At 52.7% G+C, this 20890-nt stretch overlaps 3 protein-coding genes across 41 annotated transcripts in view; 2 read left to right on the forward strand and 1 right to left on the reverse strand.

Annotated features, from left to right (window-relative positions):
* AARS1 (alanyl-tRNA synthetase 1) overlaps window positions 1-16443 on the forward strand; it is a 36570-nt gene extending 20127 nt beyond the window's left edge. For 7 of the 33 annotated variants that reach the window (XM_077984614.1, XM_077984623.1, XM_077984611.1 and 4 more), the window contains 13 exons: window positions 527-677; window positions 2092-2216; window positions 2652-2796; window positions 5808-5986; window positions 7171-7284; window positions 9498-9704; window positions 10174-10358; window positions 13231-13339; window positions 14007-14120; window positions 14713-14832; window positions 14953-15039; window positions 15372-15485; window positions 15828-16443. In XM_077984614.1, the coding sequence (XP_077840740.1) occupies window positions 527-677; window positions 2092-2216; window positions 2652-2796; window positions 5808-5986; window positions 7171-7284; window positions 9498-9704; window positions 10174-10358; window positions 13231-13339; window positions 14007-14120; window positions 14713-14832; window positions 14953-15039; window positions 15372-15485; window positions 15828-16013 (1836 nt within the window). In that variant the 3' untranslated portion in view covers window positions 16014-16443. Of the gene's footprint in view, window positions 1-482; window positions 678-2091; window positions 2217-2651; window positions 2797-5807; window positions 5987-7170; window positions 7285-9497; window positions 9705-10173; window positions 10359-13230; window positions 13417-13950; window positions 14121-14712; window positions 14833-14952; window positions 15088-15358; window positions 15506-15687 lie in introns of all 33 variants that reach the window. The other 26 variants (XR_013411167.1, XR_013411163.1, XR_013411164.1 and 23 more) reach the window with 14 other exon arrangements.
* EXOSC6 (exosome component 6) lies at window positions 16045-19116 on the forward strand. The gene has a single exon (XM_015126515.3). It carries the CDS (start codon window positions 16845-16847, stop codon window positions 17661-17663), a length of 819 nt encoding a protein of 272 aa, XP_014982001.1. The 5' UTR covers window positions 16045-16844; the 3' UTR covers window positions 17664-19116.
* The window catches only part of LOC114674302 (uncharacterized), a 29428-nt gene continuing 27615 nt past the window's right edge, over window positions 19078-20890 (reverse strand). For all 7 annotated transcript variants that reach the window (XM_077984668.1, XM_077984667.1, XM_028840715.2 and 4 more), the window contains one exon: window positions 19078-19773. In XM_077984668.1, coding sequence (XP_077840794.1) covers window positions 19690-19773 — 84 coding nt within the window. In that variant the 3' untranslated portion in view covers window positions 19078-19689. The remainder of the gene's footprint in view (window positions 19774-20890) is intronic.

Raw genomic sequence — 20890 nt, forward strand, 5'->3', positions numbered from 1 at the left:
CAGGCACACACCGCCATGCCCAGCTGATTTTTTCTATTTTAGTAGAGACGGGGTTTCACCGTGTTGCCCATGCTGGTCTTGAACTCCTGAGCTCAGCCTCGGCTTCCCAAAGTGGTAGGATTACAGGCATGAGCCACTGCACCCTGCTAAGGAGGTTTTTTTTTTTCTTTTGAGATGGAGTCTCGCTCTGTCACCCAGGCTGGAGTGCAGTGGTGTGATCTCCACTCACTGCAAGCTCCACCTCCTGGGTTCCCACCATTCTCCTGCCTCAGCCTCCTGTGTAGCTGGGACTACAGGCACCCACCACCGCGCCCGGCTAATTTTTGTATTTTTAGTAGAGACGGGGTTTCACCATGTTAGTCAGGATGGTCTGAATCTCGTGACCTTGTGATCCGCCCGTCTCGGCCTCCCAAAGTGCTGGGATTACAGGCGTGAGCCACCGCGCCCGGCCAGGAGGTTTTTTAAGAGGGGGTAGGGAATAGTCTTTGGTTTCATCCAGCCCCTCATCTTGCTTCCCCTTTGTCAGGGAGATGCATTTCCTGAGCTGAAGAGGGACCCAGACATGGTGAAGGACATCGTTAATGAAGAAGAGGTGCAGTTTCTCAAGACTCTCAGCAGAGGGCGTCGCATCCTGGACAGGAAAATTCAGAGCCTGGGAGACAGCAAGACCATTCCCGGTAGGGACCAGTTTTTGCCCTTCTCCATCCTGGCCGTTTGATCTTTCTGGGAAACACAAGCCCTTTCTCACAGACTGACTGTGGGCTCCCGTGTGTCTGAGGCTGAACATAGCTTGATTGAACTGCTTTTGGTGCAAACTGGAATTTATGGTAAAATGGTAAAAGCAATGCATCATTGTGGCAAAGTATTCAAACGATACAGAATACAAAAGTGTTCAGAAAAAGAAAATCCTTTTTCCCAGGGGCAAGGTGAGGGTAGATTTTTTTTCTTAGAGGGAACAACTCTTAACAGTTTGGTGTATAACTCTTCAGGATTCTTCTGTTTGCATGCAAATAAATACATGTAGGTATTTGTGGGTGTGTATTTTTCAAGCAAGAGTGGGAATATTTGATATATACTGTTTTGCAATTTGGGGAAAATAAATTCCAAAGATTTTTTTCCCCTTTTTATTGAAGTATAACAAACAAGGGAAAAGCTTGATGAATTTTCACAAATTGAACACACTTATGTTCAGATCAAGAGAGAGATTTGTTGGCCAGGCACGGTGGCTCACACCTGTAATCCTAGCACTTTGGGAGGCCGAGGCAGGCGGATCACGAGTTCATGAGTTCAAGACCGGCCTTCCCAACATGGCAAAACCCTGGCAAAACCCTAATGTTTGTAAAAATACAAAACATTAGCTGGGTATGGTGGCATGCACCTGTAATCCCAGCTACTCAGGAGGCTGAGAGAGGAGAATCGCTTGAACCCGGGAGGTGGAGGTAGCAGTGAGCCAAAATCATGCCATTGCACTCCAGCCTGGGCAACAAGAAAAAAGAAATAGAAAATTGTCCAGGTGAGGTTTTGATTATTATTTTTATTTATTTATTTATTTATTTGTTTTTGAGATGGAGTCTCGCTCTGTTGCCCAGGCGGGAGTGCGGTGGTGCGATCTTGGCTCACTGCAAACTCTGCCTCCTGGGTTCACGCCATTCTCCTGCCTCAGCCTCCCAAGTAGCTAGGACTACAGGTGCCCACCACCAAGCCCGGCAAATTTTTTGTATTTGTAGTAGAGACGGGGTTTCACCGTGGTAGTCAGGATGGTCTCGATCTCCTGACCTCGTGATCCACCCGCCTCAGCCTCTCAAAGTACTGGGATTACAGGCATGAGCCACTGTGCCCAGCCTAGGTGAGGTTTAAAAAGAAAAAAAGATTGAAAAAAAAACACAATCTAGAATTGTATCAGGACATCCATTGTGTTTCCCCCAGGTTAACTGGAAAACATGCGTTGGATTTTCTGATGGGCACCCAGGGCCGATACTGACTGGCCTTATCTCTTTAATTCCTTCTGCCAATCCCAGCATCCTCTTGGAGGACTTGGCATGGAAAAGGGGCCATCTGTGTTTTTTGACACACCTCCTTTGTGCTGTGTAGGAGACACTGCTTGGCTCCTCTATGACACCTATGGGTTTCCAGTGGATCTGACTGGACTGATTGCTGAAGAGAAGGGCCTGGTGGTAGACATGGATGGCTTTGAAGAGGAGAGGAAACTGGCCCAGGTAAAGAACTTGGAGAGTGAGCAGGAAACCCAGCACCTTCCAACTCAGCACCACTTGGCTGCAGACCGAGCATGAGTTTCCTTCCATTAAAGTCTTTGAAGTCCTTTTTCCCCTAGACCAGTGGTTCATAAGCGGGGGCGAGTGTGCCTTCCAGGGGGCAATTGGCAGTAATGTCTGAAGACATTTTTGGTTTTCACAACCAGGGGCAGATCCTGCTGTCATGTACTTGGTAGAGGCCAGGGTGCCGCTCAGCATCCCACACTGCAAGAGGATCCTCCACAACAGAGAATGATCTGGCCCCAAATGTCAGTAGTGCCAGGATTGAAAAACCCTGTTCTGGCAGTTTATGCCGGGCATAGTTTAGCCAGTTCCAGTCCTTTGGAATCCCTTTTCTCCTACTGTAGTGTAACTTACACTTGTTTCTCTTGCTGACAGCTGAAATCACAGGGCAAGGGAGCCGGTGGGGAAGATCTCATTATGCTGGACATTTACGCTATCGAAGAGCTCCGGGCACGGGGTCTGGAGGTTACAGATGATTCCCCAAAGTACAATTACCATTTGGACTTCAGTGGTAGCTACGGTATGGTGCTCTGCTCCTTCCACTTCTGAGCATTCTGCCCCATATCTGGAGGGTGTTTGAAAAATTGTTTCTCAAGATTAGCTATCCAGCAAACTGCTGACAGCCTCTCCTGGAGTGCCGTACAGTCACGCTATGCACTTCTATACACACAGGCACCCTTGGCTGGAAGTTTTCTTAGCTCTCTTTTGAAATAATTATCATCACGGGAAGTTGTGGAAAAAAAAAAAAAAAGGCCGGGCGCGGTGGCTCAAGTCTGTAATCCCAGCACTTTGGGAGGCCGAGACGGGCGGATCACGAGGTCAGGAGATCGAGACCATCCTGGATAACACAGTGAAACCCCGTCTCTACTAAAAAAAATACAAAAAACTAGCCGGGCAACGTGGCGGGCACCTGTAGTCCCAGCTACTCGGGAGGCTGAGGCAGGAGAATAGCGTAAACCTGGGAGGCGCGGCTTGCAGTGAGCTGAGATCCGGCGACTGCACTCCAGCCTGGGCAGCAGAGCGAGACTCCGTCTCAAAAAAAAAAAAAAATTGTAGGAAGGGTCTCACACCCTTTGTCCAGTTTCCTCTAATTGTAACATCATGCAGGAAACTGGGCAGTTGACATTGATACAATCCACAGTGACTATTAGAATGCTATTAGGGGCCTGGTGCTGTGGCTCACACCTGTAATCCCAACATTTTGTGAGGCCAGGGCAGGTGGATCACCTAAGGCAGGAGTTTGAAACCATCCTGACCAACATGGTGAAACCCTGTCTCTATTGAAAATACGGAAATCAGCTGGGTGTGGTGGTGCGTGCCTGTAATCCCAGCTACTTAGGAGGCTGAGGCAGGAGAATCACCTGAACCTGGGAGGCAGAGGTTGCAGTGAGGCGAGATCATGCCATTGCACTCCAGCCCGGACAACAAGAGTGAAACTCCATCTTGGAAAAAAAAGAATGGTATTAGGATTCTATTATCCTAATGCTATTAGAATGCTATTATCCGAATAGCATTCTTTTTTTTTTTTTTTTTTCTTGAGATGGAATGTAGCTCTGTTGCCCAGGCTGGAGTGCAATGGCATGATCTTGGCTCACTGTAACCTCCACCTCCTGGATTCAAGCGATTCTCCTGCGTCAGCCTCCTGAGTAGCTGGGATTACAGGCACATGCCACCATGCCCAGCTAATTTTTGTATTTTTAGTAGAGATGGGGTTTCACCATGTTTGCCAGGCTGGTCTCGAACTCCTGACCTCTTGATCTGCCTGCCTCGGCCTCCCAAAGTGCTGGGATTACAGGGGGGAGCCACCTCGCCCGGCTGGATAATAGTATTCTAATGTTAAGAAACAAAGCTGGTGCAGTGGCTCATGCCTGTAATCCCAGCACTTTGGAATGTGAGCGGGGGTGGATCACTTGAGCTCCGGAGTGTGAGACCAGTCTGGGCAACGTGGCAAAACCATGTCTCTACCAAAAATACAAAAATTAGCTGGGTGTGGTGACGCACGCTTGTAGTTCTAGCTACTTGTGGGCTTGAGGCAGGAGGATCACTTGAGCCTGGGAGATTGAGGCTGCAGTCAGCCATATTTGTGCCACTGCACTCCAGCCTGGGCTACAGAGTAAGACCCTGCCTCAAAAAAATAAATTGGCAATACATATTTTTGCTGCTTTCTTGCCCTGGTAGAAAACAATCTTTTTTTTTTAGATGGCGTTTCGCTCTGTCACCCAGGCTGGAGTGCAGTAGCGCAATCTTGGCTCACTGCAACTTCTGCCTCCCAGCTTCAAGCGATTCTCCTGCCTGAGCTTCCCAAGTAGCTGGGATTACAGGCATGTGCCACCATGCCCGTCTAATTTTTATATTTTAGTAGACATGGGGTTTCACCATGTTGGCCTGGCTGGTCTCGAAATCCTGAGCTCAGGTTATCCACCCATCTTGGCCTCCCAAAGTGCCAGGATGACAGGTGTGAGCCACCATGCCCAGCCGAGAACAATATTATACCTGAATCTATTCAAGCGAGCCTACAAAATGAGTATATTTTTATGAGTTGACCTTGGACTAGGGGAATTTATTGCCACTCTTTTTTTTTTTTTTTTTTTGAGACAGAGTCTCACTCTGTCACCCAGGCTGGAGTGCAGTGGCGTGATCTCGGCTCAGTGCAACCTCTGCCTCCCGGGTTCAAGCGATTCTCTTGCCTCAGCCTCCCGAGTAGCTGGGACTACAGGCCTCTGCCACCACGCCCAGCTAATTTTTTGTATTTTTAGTAGAGACGGGGTTTCACCATGTTAGCCAGGATGGTCTCCATCTCCTGAGCTTGTGATCCACCCGCCTCGGCCTCCCAAAGTGCTGGGATTACAGGCCTGAGCCACCGCGCCTGGCCTATAACTACTCTTACAGATCCACTAATCTCATGCACTAAGTTTCTGCTCAGTAGCTCAGAGTTAGGGTAACCCAATGTCCCAATTTTAACACTGAAAGTCTGCATCCCAGGAAACCCCTCAGCCCTAAAAATTGGGACAGTTGGTCACCTGACAGAGTGTTGCATTCTTTGATGGGAAGCCCTTTTTTTTGCTGTTGTTTTGTTTTGTTTCGTTTTTTGAGATGGAGTCTTGCTGCTTTGTCGCCCAGGTTGGAGTGCAGTCGCGCGATCTAGGCTCACTGCAAGCTCCGCCTCCCGGGTTTACGTCATTCTCCTGCCTTAGCCTCCCAAGTAGCTGGGACTACAGGCACCCACCACCATGGTAGGCTAATGGTTTGTATTTTTAGTAGAGACGAGGTTTCACTGTGTTAGCCAGGATGGTCTTGATCTCCTGACCTCGTGATCCGCCCACCTCAGCCTCACAAAGTGCTGGGATTACAGGGCAAGCCACTGCGCCGGCTGCGAAGCCCTTTCATAGTCTAATGGGTTTGCTTCCAAAATACAATTGGACAATTTGGAGCTAAGAAGAGTTTGAGAAAGAGAATCCAGCAAAAGTCTGCTAAGAAGGCATGAAAAGGTCATTGACCCACTGTCCCCTTTCTGTGCATTCCCTCGAGCAGTATTTGAGAACACAGTGGCTACAGTGATGGCTCTGCGCAGGGAGAAGATGTTCGTGGAAGAGGTGTCCACAGGCCAGGAGTGTGGAGTGGTGCTGGACAAGACCTGTTTCTATGCTGAGCAAGGAGGGCAGATCTATGACGAAGGCTACCTGGTGAAGGTGGATGACAGCAGCGAGGATGTGAGCCAACAGTTCTTCTTCCTTGTTAGCCGAGGAGGGTCAGGCATGGAGCCGGGGAGCTGCTCTTGCCCCACAGTGCTCCAGGCCTTGGGAGCAGTCCTGACACCCCTTTGGGTTGGGTTCCATGGTCAGTATTTCTGAAGCTGAGGGAGCTGCTGCTTGTACCTGTTGCTTTCCTGGCCACTGGGTACCCTCATAGAAATATTTTTGCAGCCAGGGTGCAAGTTTCCTACAAGCTTTGCACCTTAAAAAGGAGAGGCAGCTCTCTGAAGGGGAGGTGTCCTTGTAGAAAACTCAGCCTAGAGCTCTGCTGCTGCTGAATGAGTTACTTTGTCTCCCTAGGCTTCAGGTTCTTTATGGAAGCTTTTAAATATTCTAAGAATGCGGCTGGGCACAGTGGCTCATGCCTGTAATCCTAGCACTTTGGGAGACCGAGGTGGATCACCCGAGGTCAGGAGTTTGAGACCACCCTGGCCAACATGGTGAAACCCTGTCTCTACTAAACTACAAAAATTAGCTGGGCATAACAGCGGATGCCTGTAATCCCAGCTGCTCGGGAGGCTGATAGGGGAGAATCGCTTGAACCCAGGAGACGGTGGTTGCAGTGAGCTGAGATTGCGCCACTGCACTCCAGCCTGGGCGACTGAGCAAGACTGTCTCAAAAAAAAAAAAATCTAAGATGCTTCTTAATATCGTGTGTGTCTGTGTGTGTGCACAAATAGATTTTTTTTTTTTTTTTTTTGATGGAGTCTCGCTCTGTAGCCCAGGCTGGAGTGCAGTGTCACGATCTTGGCTCACTGCAACCTCTGCCTCCTGGGTTCAAGCAATTCTCCTGCCTCAGCCTCCTAAGTAGCTGGAATCATAGGCACTTGACATCATACGTGGCTCATTTTTGTATTTTTTTTAGTAGAAATGGGATTTTACCATGTTGGCCAGGCTGGTCTCAAACTCCTGGCCTCAGGTGATCTACTTGTCTTAGCCTCCCAAAGTGCTGGGATTACAGGCATAAGCCACTGCACCTGGCCTATTTAATTATGTTTAATAATATTAATGGAATATGTGTGTGTGTACAATTTACATATGTAAAGAGAATTTTTTATATACATGAATTTATATTGAAAATAGAAGAAAATTTATATATTTTTAAGGATTTATTTATTGCTCTCCTCCTTGACCCCTCTTAGAAAACAGAGTTTACGGTGAAGAATGCTCAGGTCCGAGGAGGGTATGTGCTACACATCGGAACGATCTACGGTGACCTGAAAGTGGGAGATCAGGTCCGGTTGTTTATTGATGAGGTGAGTTGGGTTACTGTGGCCCCCATTGGATTTGGTTAGTTATCACCTTCTCCTCTGGCTTTAAATTGTCCTGTCACTGTTATCACTCCCTAGTGACATTGTAAGTAGACCGCAGAGGTTAATTTCAGTGCATTTGGTGGATTGTGAGGGATGCAACTAAGAGTTAATCTGTATGTTCCCAAGTCAGTGATTTCACCAGTGATTTCAGTTAAGATCCTGTGGACTTGCTTTCATGGATTGCTTTTCTTTTTTTTTTTTTTTTTTTTTTTTTTTTTTTTTTTTTTTTTTGAGACGGAGTCTCGCTGTGTCTCCCAGGCTGGAGTGCAGTGGCGTGATCTCGGCTCACTGCAAGCTCCGCCTCCCGGGTTCACGTCATTCTCCCGCTTCAGCCTCCCAAGTAGCTGAGACTACAGGCGCCTGCCACCACACCTGGCTAGTTTTTTGTATTTTTAGTAGAGACGGGGTTTCACCATGTTAGCCAGGATAGTCTCGATCTACTGACCTCGTGATCCACCCGCCTCGGCCTCCCAAAGTGCTGGGATTACAGGCTTGAGCCACCGCGCCCGGCCATGGATTGCTTTTCTAATCTTACCTACTTTCATCAGGAGCCAAGGATGCTGAAGAATGAAGAGGTAGGCTCTGTGGCATGTGACAGAGCTCCAGAGTAAGAGTAGCTTAAAACAGAATAGCAGTGTATGTTCTGAAAAGCTCAAGCTGATATGGAGGCTCTGCCCCACAGAGTCAGAGGGCCTGGCTTCTCCTCACCTGTCACTCCAACTTCTTTCCTGGGGCGTTGCCTTTGATTTCCTGGTTCAGAGGATAGCTATCAGATCCACTGTCTAAGCCAGGGGTTGGCAAACTTTGTTTAAATAACTGGATACTAAATATTTTTGGCTTTGTGGACCACATGCTTTTGGTCATGGCTACTCAGCTCTTTGGTTGGAGTGTACAAGTAGCCATTGACCATACGTAAACGAACAGGTGTGTCTGCTGTAAACTTGTTTATGGCCGGGCGCAGTGGCTCATGCCTGTAATCCCAGCACTTTGGGAGGCCAAGGCGAGCAGATCACCTGAGGTCTGGAGTTCGAGACCAGCCTGACCAACATGGAGAAACTCTGTCTCTACTAAAAATACAAAAGTAGCCGGGTGTGCTGGCGCATGCCTGTAATCCCAGCTACTCGGGAGGCTGAGGCAGGAGAATTGCTTGAACCCAGCAGGTGGAGGTTGTAGTGAGCTGAGATCGCACCATAGCACTCCAGACTGGGCAACAAAAGCAAAACTCCATATTTAAAAAAAAAAAAAAAAAAACTTTATAAAAATTTATAAACACACACATTTGGGGAGGCTGAGGCGGGAGGATTGCTTGAGGTCAAGAGTTTGAGACCAGCCTGGGCAACAACATGAGACCCCATCTCTACAAAAAATAAAAAATATTAGTTGGGGGTGGTGGTGTGTACCTGTAGTCCCAGCTACTTGGGAGGCTGAGGCAAGAGGATCGCTTGAGCCCAGGAGTTTGAGGTGGCACTGAGCTATGATTGCGCTGCTGCACTCCATCCTGGGTAACAGAGCAAGACTGTCTCTAAAAATGAAAAGACAGATGACAGGCTAGATTTAGCCATAGGCCATCGTTTGAGAATTCTTGTTCTAGGTGGTGGAAAAGAAATGGGACGACCTGTCCCATCCCTTTAATGGTAGACAGCACTTCTGCTCAAAACCTGTTGACCAGAAGTTAGTCACATGGCCACACTTAGCCACAGGGAAGCTGGGAAGTGTAACCTTTATTCTGCACAGTCATATTTCCAACTAAAAATTGTAGCACTTGGGCCGGGCGTGGTGGCTCAAGCCTGTAATCCCAGCACTTTGGGAGGCCGAGACGGGTGGATCACGAGGTCAGGAGATCGAGACCATCCTGGCTAACATGGTGAAACCCCATCTCTACTAAAAAATACAAAAAACTAGCCGGGCGAGGTGGCGGGCGCCTGTAGTCCCAGCTACTCAGGAGGCTGAGGCAGGAGAATGGCGTGAACCCGGGAGGCGGAGCTTGCAGTGAGCCGAGATCCGGCCACTGCACTCCAGCCTGGGCGACAGAGCGAGACTCCGTCTCAAAAAAAAAAAAAAAAAAAAAAAAAATTGTAGCACTTGGGGGTGCAGGTACCGGGAGATAACTAGCAGTCTATTACAGACCTCTCCATGAGCCCTTCTGCCCTTTCCAGCCCCGACGAAGACCCATCATGAGCAACCACACAGCTACGCACATTCTGAACTTTGCCCTGCGCTCAGTGCTTGGGGAAGCTGACCAGAAAGGCTCACTGGTTGCTCCTGACCGCCTTAGATTTGACTTCACTGCCAAGGGAGCCATGTCCACCCAACAGATCAAGAAGGCTGAAGAGATTGCTAATGAGATGATTGAGGCAGCCAAGGTAGGATGGGCGACGGCCGAACGCCTCCCCTCCCCGCACCATCACTGTCTGTCCACAGTCTCAGCAGGGCGGTGCTCTCCGTTTTTACCAGATTCGTCCTGCATGTAGATTTGCTTAAAGCAGTGATTCTTCACCTGTGCTTTTGTAGGGGGCAGTGCGGGGCAGTGGTGGTGGTTGCTGAAGGGGAGAGGGAGAGGCCTTTGTCCGACCCCCACCTTAGGAGAACCAGAGCTATTCTAGTTAAGTCTGTTCACATATAAGATTTGGTCCACAGTTAAACAAAATAGTTGGAAATTCCCAAACTGATGCCCTTGACTTTGCATGTGGTGTGTGATTCAGGACGCTCATGGCACGTGCCAGGCAGAGCCAGGTCGGAACGCGAGTCCTGCGTGCAGGACCATGCTCTCCTGCCTTGTCATACCGCAATTCCAGGGATCTCTTCCAGCTCTTTTCTGTGTTTGTCTGGCAGCCCGTCTACACTCAGGATTGCCCCCTGGCGGCAGCAAAAGCCATCCAGGGCCTACGGGCTGTGTTTGATGAGACTTATCCTGACCCTGTGCGAGTCGTCTCCATTGGAGTCCCGGTGTCTGAGCTGCTGGATGACCCCTCTGGGCCTGCCGGCTCCCTGACTTCTGTTGAGTTTTGTGGGGGAACGTGAGTACCATGGAGGGGCAGAGTAGAGGGGTCATCTGCCATCACCTTCTGAGGATGTAGGTCTTAGGCTAGAACAACTCTCGTCTTTCTAAGGTTGCAGTGAAGTCCTCAGAAATGCAGTTGCTAAATAGTGTTCCCAAGAATCTCAGCCTTCTATTGTGCTCATTAGACCTCCCGTATCTGATGTTAACATCTGCTGACGAATCATTCCCAGGAGGATAAGGTGGAAAACATTGTATTCACACTTACCATGCAGTTGCTTGCTGCTATTTGCTGGGCTGAAACTAACAAGAAGGCTAGTGTGAATTTGGGATTCAGCAAGGCCTGGAGTGCTCGCTGAGCTCCTGATGTGGTCCTAGCCCTTTCCGTTCCTGGTATCTCACCTAATTTCCTTTGACAGCTTGGGCGGCATCTAGGGAATGTAGCTCTATTGTCTCAGAGCCCCTGAGCAGGCTACATGCTTGACCCAGCTCAGTTCGGCATGGGATAGCCACTTCTGCCAATTTGGATTCCTCTGTAGCTCTCTGGGCCTTTCTGGGAAGGTCATGGTGGCCTGGAAAGTTCCTGCTTCCAAATGAAGCCTTTTTTTTTTTTTTGGTTGAGACGGAGTCTTGCTCTGTCACCCAGGCTGGAGTGCAGTGGCCGGATCTCAGCTCACTGCAAGCTCCGCCTCCCGGGTTTACGCCATTCTCCTGCCTCAGCCTCCCGAGTAGTTGGGACTACAGGCACCCACCACCTTGCCCGGCTAGTTTTTTGTATTTTTTTTAGTAGAGACGGGGTTTCACTGTGTGTTTGCCAGGATGGTCTCGGCCTCCCAAAGTGCTGGGATTACAGGCTTGAACCGCTGCGCCCGGCCCCAAATGAAGCCTTATCAAAAGAATTTTCTTTTTTTTTTTGAGATGGAGTCTTGCTGTGTCCCACAGGGTAGAGTGCAGTGGCACAGTCTCAGCTCACTGCCAAACGATTTTCATGCCTCAGCCTCCCAAGTAGCTGGGACTACAGGCATGCGCCCCGATGCCCAGCCAGAAAGAGAACATTCTTTTTTATTGAGAGAGTTTCGCTCGTGTTGCCCAGGCAGGAGTGCAATGGCTCCATCTTGGCTCACTGCAACCTCCGCCTGCAGGGTTCAGGTGAGTCTTCTGCCTCAGCCTCCCGAGTAGCTGGGATTACAGGCACCTGCCAGTACGCCCAGCAAATTTTGTTTAGGACGGAGCCTCGTTCTGTTGCCAGGCTGGAGTGCACATGGCTTGATCACGATTCACTGCAAACTCTGCCTCCCCGGTTCACGGCATTCTCCTGCTTTAGTCTCCTGAGTAGCTGGGACTACAGGCGCCCGCCACCTCGCTCAGCTGATTTTTTGTATTTTTAGTAGAGATAGGGTTTCACTATGTTAGCCAGGATGGTCTCGATCTCCTGACCTCATGATCCACACACCTCGGCCTCCAAACGTGCTGGGATTACACGTGTGAGCCACTGTGCCTGGCCTAATTTTGTATTTTTAGTAGAGACAGGGTTTCTCCACGAGTTCAGACTGGTCATGAACTCCTGATCTCAGGTTACCCACTCACCTCAGCCTCCCACAGTGCTGAGATTACAGGTGTGAGCCACCGGGCCAAAAAGAACATTCTTTTTTTTTTTTTTTTTTTTTTTTTGAGACGGAGTCTCGCTCTGCCGCCCAGGCTGGAGTGCAGTGGCCGGATCTCAGCTCACTGCAAGCTCCGCCTCCCGAGTTGACGCCATTTTCCTGCCTCAGCCTCCCGAGTAGCTGGGACTACAGGCGCCCGCCACCTCGCCCGGCTAGTTTTTTGTATTTTTTAGTAGAGACCGGGTTTCACCATGTTAGCCAGGATGGTCTCGATCTCCCGACCTCGTGATCCGCCCGTCTCGGCCTCCCAAAGTGCTGGGATTACAGGCTTGAGCCACCGCGCCCGGCCAAAAAGAACATTCTTAATGTCATGGATGAGACAGTCCAAGGTCCCCTGCAGGCCTCTGGCAGGCAGGGAGCAAGTGGGATGTGCAGAGTAGGGTAGGGGTCTGGGGGATTGAGTTACAGGCTTTTCTGCCCAGCTGAATTGGGCAGGAAACAGCTTTCAAAAACTTTATACAAGGGCTGGGTGCGGTGCCTCATGCCCAGCACTTAGGGAGGCTGAGGCAGGTGGATCACTTGAGGTCAGGAGTTCAAGACCAGCCTGTGCAACATGGTGAAAACCTGTCTCTACTAAAAATACAAAAATTAACTAGGAGTGGTGGCAGGTGCTTGTTTCCCAGCTACTTGGGAGGCTGAGGCAGGAGAATCACTTGAACCCGGGAGGTAGAGGTTGTGGTGAGCCACGACTGCACCATTGCACTGCAGCCTGGGCAACAGAACAGGACTCTGTCTCAAAAAAAAAAAAAAAAAAATCTTTATACCACTGTCAAAGAATGAGGATGAATTAATAAGCATTTGAGGTTCTCTGAACAACTGAAATAAAGCCTATTTGTTCAAGGGGTTGTGGTAAGATTTTAACAGCAGTCCTCAAATTGTCCCCTAATGAACAGGAATACAAAAATAGAGCGTAAGTTCCACCACAGGACCAAAACTGTCACGTAGAGCCTAATGGTAAGACTGTATTGGATATTAGGGACCACAAAGGACTTTGCTGTTTGCCTCATTTGATTTTCATAGCAGCTACGTGGGGAGCATCATCCCCATCTGAGAGCTGAGAACACTCAGGCTTGGTCAGCTGGTGTCTTGCTCGGTGTCAGAACACTCCCAAGCCCAGGCTTTCCCTGACTTTCAACCCATTCCTGCTTCTCTTGTCCGCTAGTGGGACCCCCAGCCAAGGGCTGCCAAGGACCTCTTTCACCACGACCTTTGTTTTCTGCTATTCAGGCACCTGCGGAACTCAAGTCACGCAGGAGCTTTTGTGATTGTGACGGAAGAAGCCATCGCCAAGGGTATCCGGAGGATTGTGGCTGTCACGGGTGCCGAAGCCCAGAAGGTGAGCAGGTCAGGCTGGTTTGTGGCTTATCTGAAGAGGGCAAGAGGAGCCCAGTCTGCGAATCCATAGAGCAAACAGTGCTCTGCATGGCTGCTGCAGTCAGAGTGAAAGTGGAGACTGGGCCATTCCCCCTGCCCCAGTGTCCTACCCCTGCTTGGCAGAAGAAACCTGCCACCACAGAAGATTTCCTAGCTTTCCTGTGTTTAGTCTTAAAATATATGTAAATCTGGCTATCTACCCCCTCTTATCTCCATGTGGAAGAGGGTGTAAGACATAGATTCGCTGTGGCTTCAGGGCCCCCGGCACTGATCCATGTACCCCTAGGGGCGTGCTTAGTTTGAGGCCGTGCAGTAGAGGATGGGTGCTCTGTCATGGGAACTGGTGTGTCTGACTTGTGCTAAAGCCCCAGGGTTAGCCACTTCCTGGGTGATGGGGTTCCTGATTCTCGAGCTTGATCATCCCCAAGTCAGAGTTGGGTACAGCCGTTGCCAGTGGGCCTGTGAGCACTGTGCTCCTTGCTGGGGCCTGATGCTGCCAGTACCTGCTCCCCACAGACACTTTTGGGGTGTGTTGCTGCAGGGCCTACCACTGGGGCAGCCGCTCAGACCCAGGATAGTGAGGCTGACTCAGGCCTCCTACCTGGGGTTGACCGGGTGTCCCCTCCCAGGCCCTCAGGAAAGCAGAGAGCTTGAAGAAATCTCTCTCTGTCATGGAAGCCAAAGTGAAGGCCCAGACTGCTCCAAACAAGGATGTGCAGAGGGAGATCGCTGACCTTGGAGAGGTAGGGGTGGCTTCCCTCCCTCCTCAGGGCCTGACGCATGAGACATGCCCTGGCTTCAGTAAATCTATAGTCAGTCAGTCCCTGGTTCTTGGTGGAATGGGCCTTTGGGCTGACTTCTGTTGTCCTGTAGCCTTGTAGCAGGGACCCCATCGATCCTGGCCTTGGACCCTGGAGGTTCCCTGCTGCCCCCATTGCTGCTAGCAGGAGAGCTCTTCCCAAGCATGTGTGGGCACTGGGGTGGAGGGATTTGGAGAAGGGGAAAAGGCTGCCCCCTGCTTCCAAGCCTGCCTGGCATTTATTTGCATTTTAAGCTGCCAGGAAGCTCATCACAGGCTGTTCCCAGCCTGGTAAGGACTAGGCCTGACTTGGAGCCCAGCTTTCTACTGTTCCTTTCTCTCTAGCCCTCCTTGTTTTACCTGCCGCAGCTGCTCCAGAAGGGACTGGTCTCAAAGCCAGAAGACAGCTTTGTGTTTTTGCTTTCCTTTCCAGGACACTAGTCAGGGAGGACTTGGGTTCAGGTGGGGTGGGCTTGACCCTGACATCCCAGCAAGTTGTGGCCCAGATTCAGATGGTCTTCTGGTTCTCGTTCCAGGCCCTGGCCACTGCAGTCATCCCCCAGTGGCAGAAGGACGAATTGCGGGAGACTCTCAAATCCCTAAAGAAGGTCATGGATGACCTAGACCGAGCCAGCAAAGCCGATGTCCAGAAACGAGTGAGTCCGGGCAGCACCGGTGGCCAGAGTGTTTCCTAGGCAAAGGCCGGCAGGATACAGCCAGGGGTTTGCGGCTTGTGCTTTTGGTCTGAGCTGCTCTTCTGGACTTTTTTCTTGCAGGTGTTAGAGAAGACAAAGCAGCTTATCGACAGCAACCCCAACCAGCCCCTCGTCATCCTGGAGATGGAGAGCGGTGCCTCAGCCAAGGCAACCCAGGGGCCGGGGCCCCCTCCCCTGGGGCACATCAGCCCTTTGGTGGCTGATATGTGACCTCTGTGGCTCTGAGCCAAGTGGTTGCCTAAGGGCCCACTGTCTGGGATTAAGGTTGGGAGGAGCAGCAGCTCCCTGCATGTGGGAGGCACACCTGGGCCAGGGTGTGGGCAGGGCCCTACACTGGGGTCCTCCACCCAGGCCCTGAGGACTACATCTGCTCTGGGAAGGGGTGGGGGTGGGTGGCGGTCCTTCTGAGGGCTGCAACTGCTCACACTAGTGAGGGTCCCTGCTCCAGCACCATGGTCTGAGCCAGGTCCTCCCCACAGGCCCTGAATGAAGCCTTGAAGCTCTTCAAGACACACTCCCCTCAGACGTCTGCCATGCTCTTCACAGTGGACAACGAGGCTGGCAAGATCACTTGCCTGTGTCAAGTCCCTCAGGTCAGAACCACCTTGCACCAGTGGGAAGTGTTGGGTCTTAAGCTTGTTTGCTGAGGCCTGTGTGTGTACAACCTGCATTTAAAAGAGCCTGTCTCCTGCCTGCCTGTTGGTCACCTTTGCCAGTACCTCTTACCCAGGCCTCCTCACTGGTTGCATCTGTCTGGTTGATACTTGGCTTTGCCACTCTGTCCTGTCCTGGCAGGGGCCATGACTGCCCCCTGCACTAGCCGTAAAGTCTGTCTCTGCCTCCAGCAGTATCACCCAGGGCAAAGGAGTGGGTGATGGCTCCTCCCTCAATCCCATTTTCTGTCCTGACTTCCCCCTTCCCTTTCTTTCTTCTAGAATGCAGCCAATCGGGGCTTAAAAGCCAGCGAGTGGGTACAGCAGGTGTCAGGCCTGATGGACGGTAAAGGTGGGGGCAAGGATGTGTCTGCACAGGCCACAGGCAAAAACATTGGCTGCCTGCAGGAGGCGCTGCAGCTGGCCACTTCCTTCGCCCAGCTGCGCCTCGGGGATGTAAAGAACTGAGCGGGGGAGGAGGTGGCTTCTACTGGCTCCATCCGTCCAGCCGGGAGCTCTTGATCTGCTACAAGAACATTTGAATCCTGGGACCTTTTGAGAGCCCCTCCTACCCCGGCTGTACCTGGAATACCCTCACGAGCAGTCCTGTGACTCAGCGCCCCTTATACTTCTGCCCTGAGCCCTCCACGTCAGTGCCATCTGTCGAGAACCACTACCCCCGCATTGCTGTTGATCACCACACTCGCATCTGTAGATAACAGCTTTCCAGCCTGAGCTTTCCGCGTCAGCAAGGACGAATCGTTTTTTGCTGCAGAGAATAAAAGGACCACGTGCAATACTTAATGCTATATGATCTCTATCCCTCTTCCCAGGTGGAGCTCGCTGTTTTGACAGCCCTTGGCCCCTGCTGTCTGTAGAATAAATGCTGTGGCTTATACTGGCTGCTGTAGTGTTCACCTAGTCCAGCCCCAGAACCCTAAATTTTGGGAAAAGCCCCTGGGGTTGCCTCAAACGTTTGTGGAGGTTGAGGCCAAATAGGGTGACATGGAGCAAGGCGTTCATAATTCAGTAGATGGGTGGGGTTAGTGGAAGCAGAGAAGCCTTGGAGCTGCTCTCCCGCTCCCTTCCAGCAGGAGGGATGGATCAGGCAGCCCTGCACAAGTGGGACCAGGGCGCCAGGGACGCCGGCCGTTCTCCCTCCGAGCCTCCAGCAGGCGCTGTAGCGCCGCCCGTCACTCTCCCGACAACCCTCACGCAGGCGCGCGTCTTTAAGCAACGGAAGAACCAGTGGGTGCGGCAGTGCGTTGGGCGGAAGCGGCTCTCACGCCAGGAGCCGCCATGCCCGGGGACCACCGCCGCATCCGCGGCCCTGAAGAGTCGCAGCCGCCGCAGCTGTACGCGGCCGACGAGGAGGAGGCGCCCGCCGCCCGCGACCCAACGCGACTGCGGCCCGTGTATGCGCGCGCCGGGCTGCTGAGCCAGGCCAAAGGCTCGGCCTACCTGGAGGCGGGAGGCACAAAGGTGCTGTGTGCAGTGTCGGGCCCGCGACAGGCCGAGGGAGGCGAGCGCGGCGGCGGCCCGGCCGGATCTGGCGGCGAAGCCCCGGCCGCGCTGCGCGGTCGCCTGCTGTGCGACTTCCGCCGCGCGCCCTTCGCGGGCCGCCGGCGCCGCGCTCCCCCGGGCGGCGGCGAGGAGCGTGAGCTGGCGCTGGCGCTGCAGGAGGCACTGGAGCCGGCCGTGCGCCTGGGCCGCTACCCGCGCGCGCAACTCGAGGTGTCGGCGTTGCTGCTGGAGGACGGCGGCTCGGCCCTGGCCGCCGCGCTCACCGCCGCCGCGCTCGCCCTGGCCGACGCGGGCGTTGAGATGTACGATCTGGTGGTGGGCTGTGGCCTGAGCCTCGCGCCGGGGCCCGCGCCCACTTGGCTGCTGGACCCCACGCGGCTAGAGGAAGAGCGCGCCGCCGCCGGCCTCACCGTGGCGCTCATGCCTGTGCTGAATCAGGTGGCCGGGCTGCTGGGCAGCGGCGAGGGCGGCCTGATCGAGAGCTGGGCGGAGGCCGTACGCCTGGGCCTCGAGGGCTGCCAGCGCCTCTACCCCGTGCTGCAGCAGAGCCTGGTGCGGGCGGCGCGCCGCAGGGGCGCCGCCGCCCAGCCCTGAACTAGAAGCCTGAGCAACGACGGACGCAAGCCGAGGACCGTGCTGCCGCCGTCCCCGAAAAGACCCGCGCCGTCGGCCTCCAGCCTGCGTCGAGATAAGCAGCCGGAGCCCTGGAGAGCACCTGGGTAGGCCCTAGCAGAGCCAAGGCGCCGGACAGCTGTGGTGTTGGAAAGGGTTTTTACAAACCTCGTTAAAGGAACTTTACTTGAGCCGGCTCTTAGCTTCGACCCAGTTGAGGAAACCTGTGAGCGCATCCTGACTCCCAAGTTGGAAACTTTAGCTGGACTTACCTGGAAGCTGGTACCTAGAGCTGCTGTCATTCAGGCCAGCCAGTGACCCCCTCCGATATAACTGGGCGACTTTTCAGAGGATGGACAAGACGACTGTGCCTTCTGTGTCTGAGCCAAAAGAAAGACCCTTTTATATTTGAAAAACGTCTTATGGTGTGGTTCTTCTTGGTCCGGGATTTAAGAGAGCAAGGCTCTTTTGTTCTTGCATCCCAGGTGTCAAGGGTCGCGGCGGCATTGCCTTAAACGGGTTCTGTTCCTTAGGCCCACGTGAACAGGAGAGACGGGCTGAAAAGAGCTCCAGAGCCTGATGGGAGCGCTGTGATTTGGAGAGCAGCTGCACCCACACGAACCAGAGTTAGGGGAACTGCTGAGATACGACGAGAGTAGGGAGAGTTGGCCGGGCGCGGCGGCTCACACCTGTAATCCCAGCACTTTGGGAGGCCAAGGCAGGGAGATCACCTGAGGTCGGAAGTTCGAGATCAGCCTGACCAACATGGAGAAACCCCGTCTCTACTAAAAATACAAAATTAGCCAGCACTAATAATGGTGGCATATGCCTGTAATCTTAGCTACTCGGGAGGCTGAGGCAGGAGAATCGCTTGAACCCGGGAGGTGGAGGTTGCGGTGAGTGGAGATCGCACCATTGCACTCCAGCCTGGGCAACAAGAGCAAGACTCCGTCTCAGGAAAAAAAGTACGGCCCCAGAAGTGCGCTGAGTGCACCTCGTGCCCCAACCTGGCTTGGTGCTGGGTAGCTGAAAAGGGTTTTGCTCTGGGTAGAAGCCATCTGTCCTTGGCCATGTGCAGAATGGCACAACCCGAGCCTCCACGGCTGATGAGAAGTGGCACCCTGGTCCTACAAGGAAGACCCTGAGCAGCACCGCAGAGGGCAGGTGCACTGCTAGGAAGGCCAGGTACAACCTGACTGACTCACCACGAGGTGGGGTCTTTCCTGTGTCGCTACCAGCTCTGCTGGTTTGGGCTCAAGACTGCATGGTAGGAAGCTAGGTGACTGCCATTTGGAAGGCGGCCTGGTCCCCTCTCTGCACTCAGCTTCTCTAGGAAGGGCCGGCCTGGGTCAGCCCAAGGACCAGAATGAGTTTCTGGGGCCACACCCAGAACCCCTGACCAGGAAAAATACAAATTTTATTTTTTCCCTTCTGACATAACGTGTCTTTCTAGAGCAGGTCTGAAATAGTATCACACCAGTGGGGAGAGGACATAATGTAATTCTGAAGTGTGACTTCCTAGAGTAGATGGAGCCCAAAGAGGGCTGTGTGGGGTACACACTGAGAACATTCCAGCAGTTTCAGGGAGATTGGAAACTCAGGGAGAGCTGTTGGCTATCTGTTGACTGGCGGTACATCGGGAGGGGAGTGAAGATCAGCTGTGTCTGCATTCAGACAAGGCTGAGGGTGCCCTCTGAGGGGTGGGGTGGGGGTGGGGGTGGGGGTGGGGGTGGGGGTGGGGTGGGGATGGGCTGTCATCTGCCCCTTGCAAGAGAGCCTCAGCTTCATGAGGATGGCGACCTGGTGCAGTCCCAGGCCACCTCCTAACCGTGTCAGTCCCAGGACCATCATCTCGAAATGCAACCTCTAAAGAAGCTAAACCCACCACTACAGGTTGGCCCTCTGCTTGTCTGGCAAGCCCTGTGTCCACTTCCATTGCCCCAGCTCCAGATCAGGCATCTCAGGTTGCTAAGGTGGCTTTCAAAACCTACGCAAGGCAAGGAGCTGTCTATCCGAGAATGCCAGGAGCTGATGAGGCTGGAGGGGTTCCTGCTGCCTCCTGGCTGGCCTGGTCTTCAGCGTGGTTCTTCACCTGTAGGGAAAACAAAAGCAGGATAGTGGCAGAGGGGCCGGAGGCATGGGAGGCTAGGAAAGGGGGGCCACCTACTCAACATCTAGTCTCCCCCACACCCCGATTTCCATTTCCTCCCCAGAGCTTTAGCAGCTCAGGGCTTCTCTATATTCTACCTAAGACCTAGAAACTCAGAACCACCAGGCTAAAGAAAGCAGTCGTCTACATGTAGCCATTCTTTTCCCAGATATTACAGGTGTGACTCAGGATCTGGGCAGCAGTGAAAGCCCTCCTGAGCCCAGCAGACCGAACACAGAGCTGGGTGGGTAGATGGGGGAGGGCTCCAGCCCCATTGTGGGCCGGGCATGGCCTGCCTCAGACCAGCAAAAGGTGGTGGTTTTGGATGGGCAGGGAATATTCAGGTACTCTAATGCCACACACAAGGCTGTTACCAGTTCCAGGAAGGTTAGTGTGCCACAGCTTCCCCAGGGGGCATGGTCCATGCGGCAGCCAGAAACCCTGCAGCAGCAGGAAGAGCGCAGGAAGGTGGTTTTTTTTTTTTTTTTTTTTTTTTTTCTGAGATGGAGTTTTGCTCTTGTTGCCCAGGCTGGAGTGCAATGGTGCGATCTCAGCTCAGCAACCTCCGCCTCCCGGGTTCAAGCAATTCTCTCAGCCTCCAGAGTAGCTGGGATTACAGGCACGCGCCACCACACCAGGCTAATATATTATTTTTTGAGATGCAGTCTCTGTCACCCAGGCTAGAGCGCAGTGGCACGATCTCGGCTCACTGCAACCTCTGCCTCATGGGTTCAAGTGATTCTCCTGCCTTAGCCTCCCAAGTGGCTGGGATTACAGGCGCTCACCACCGTGCCCAGCTAATTTTTGTATTTTTAGTAGAGACGGAGTTTCACCATCTTGGCCAGGCTGGTCTCAAACTCCTGACCTCGCAATCCACGTGCCTCAGCCTCCCAAAGTGGTGGGATTAATGGTGTGAGCCACCACGCCCAGCCAATTTTTTGTATTTTAAGTAGAGACAGGGTTTCTCCATGTTGGTCAGGCTGGTCTCAAACTCCCAACCTCAGGTGATCCACCTGCCTTGGCCTCCCAAAGTGCTGGGATTACAGGCGTGAGCCCCTGC

Source organism: Macaca mulatta, chromosome 20 (assembly GCF_049350105.2).
Source record: "Macaca mulatta isolate MMU2019108-1 chromosome 20, T2T-MMU8v2.0, whole genome shotgun sequence".
Classification (NCBI taxonomy): Eukaryota; Metazoa; Chordata; class Mammalia; order Primates; family Cercopithecidae; genus Macaca; species Macaca mulatta.

Coding starts and splice junctions, on each gene's coding strand:
- EXOSC6 (XM_015126515.3), top strand. CDS start 16,845: ATGCCCGGGGACCACCGCCGCATCCGCGGCCCTGAAGAGTCGCAGCCG.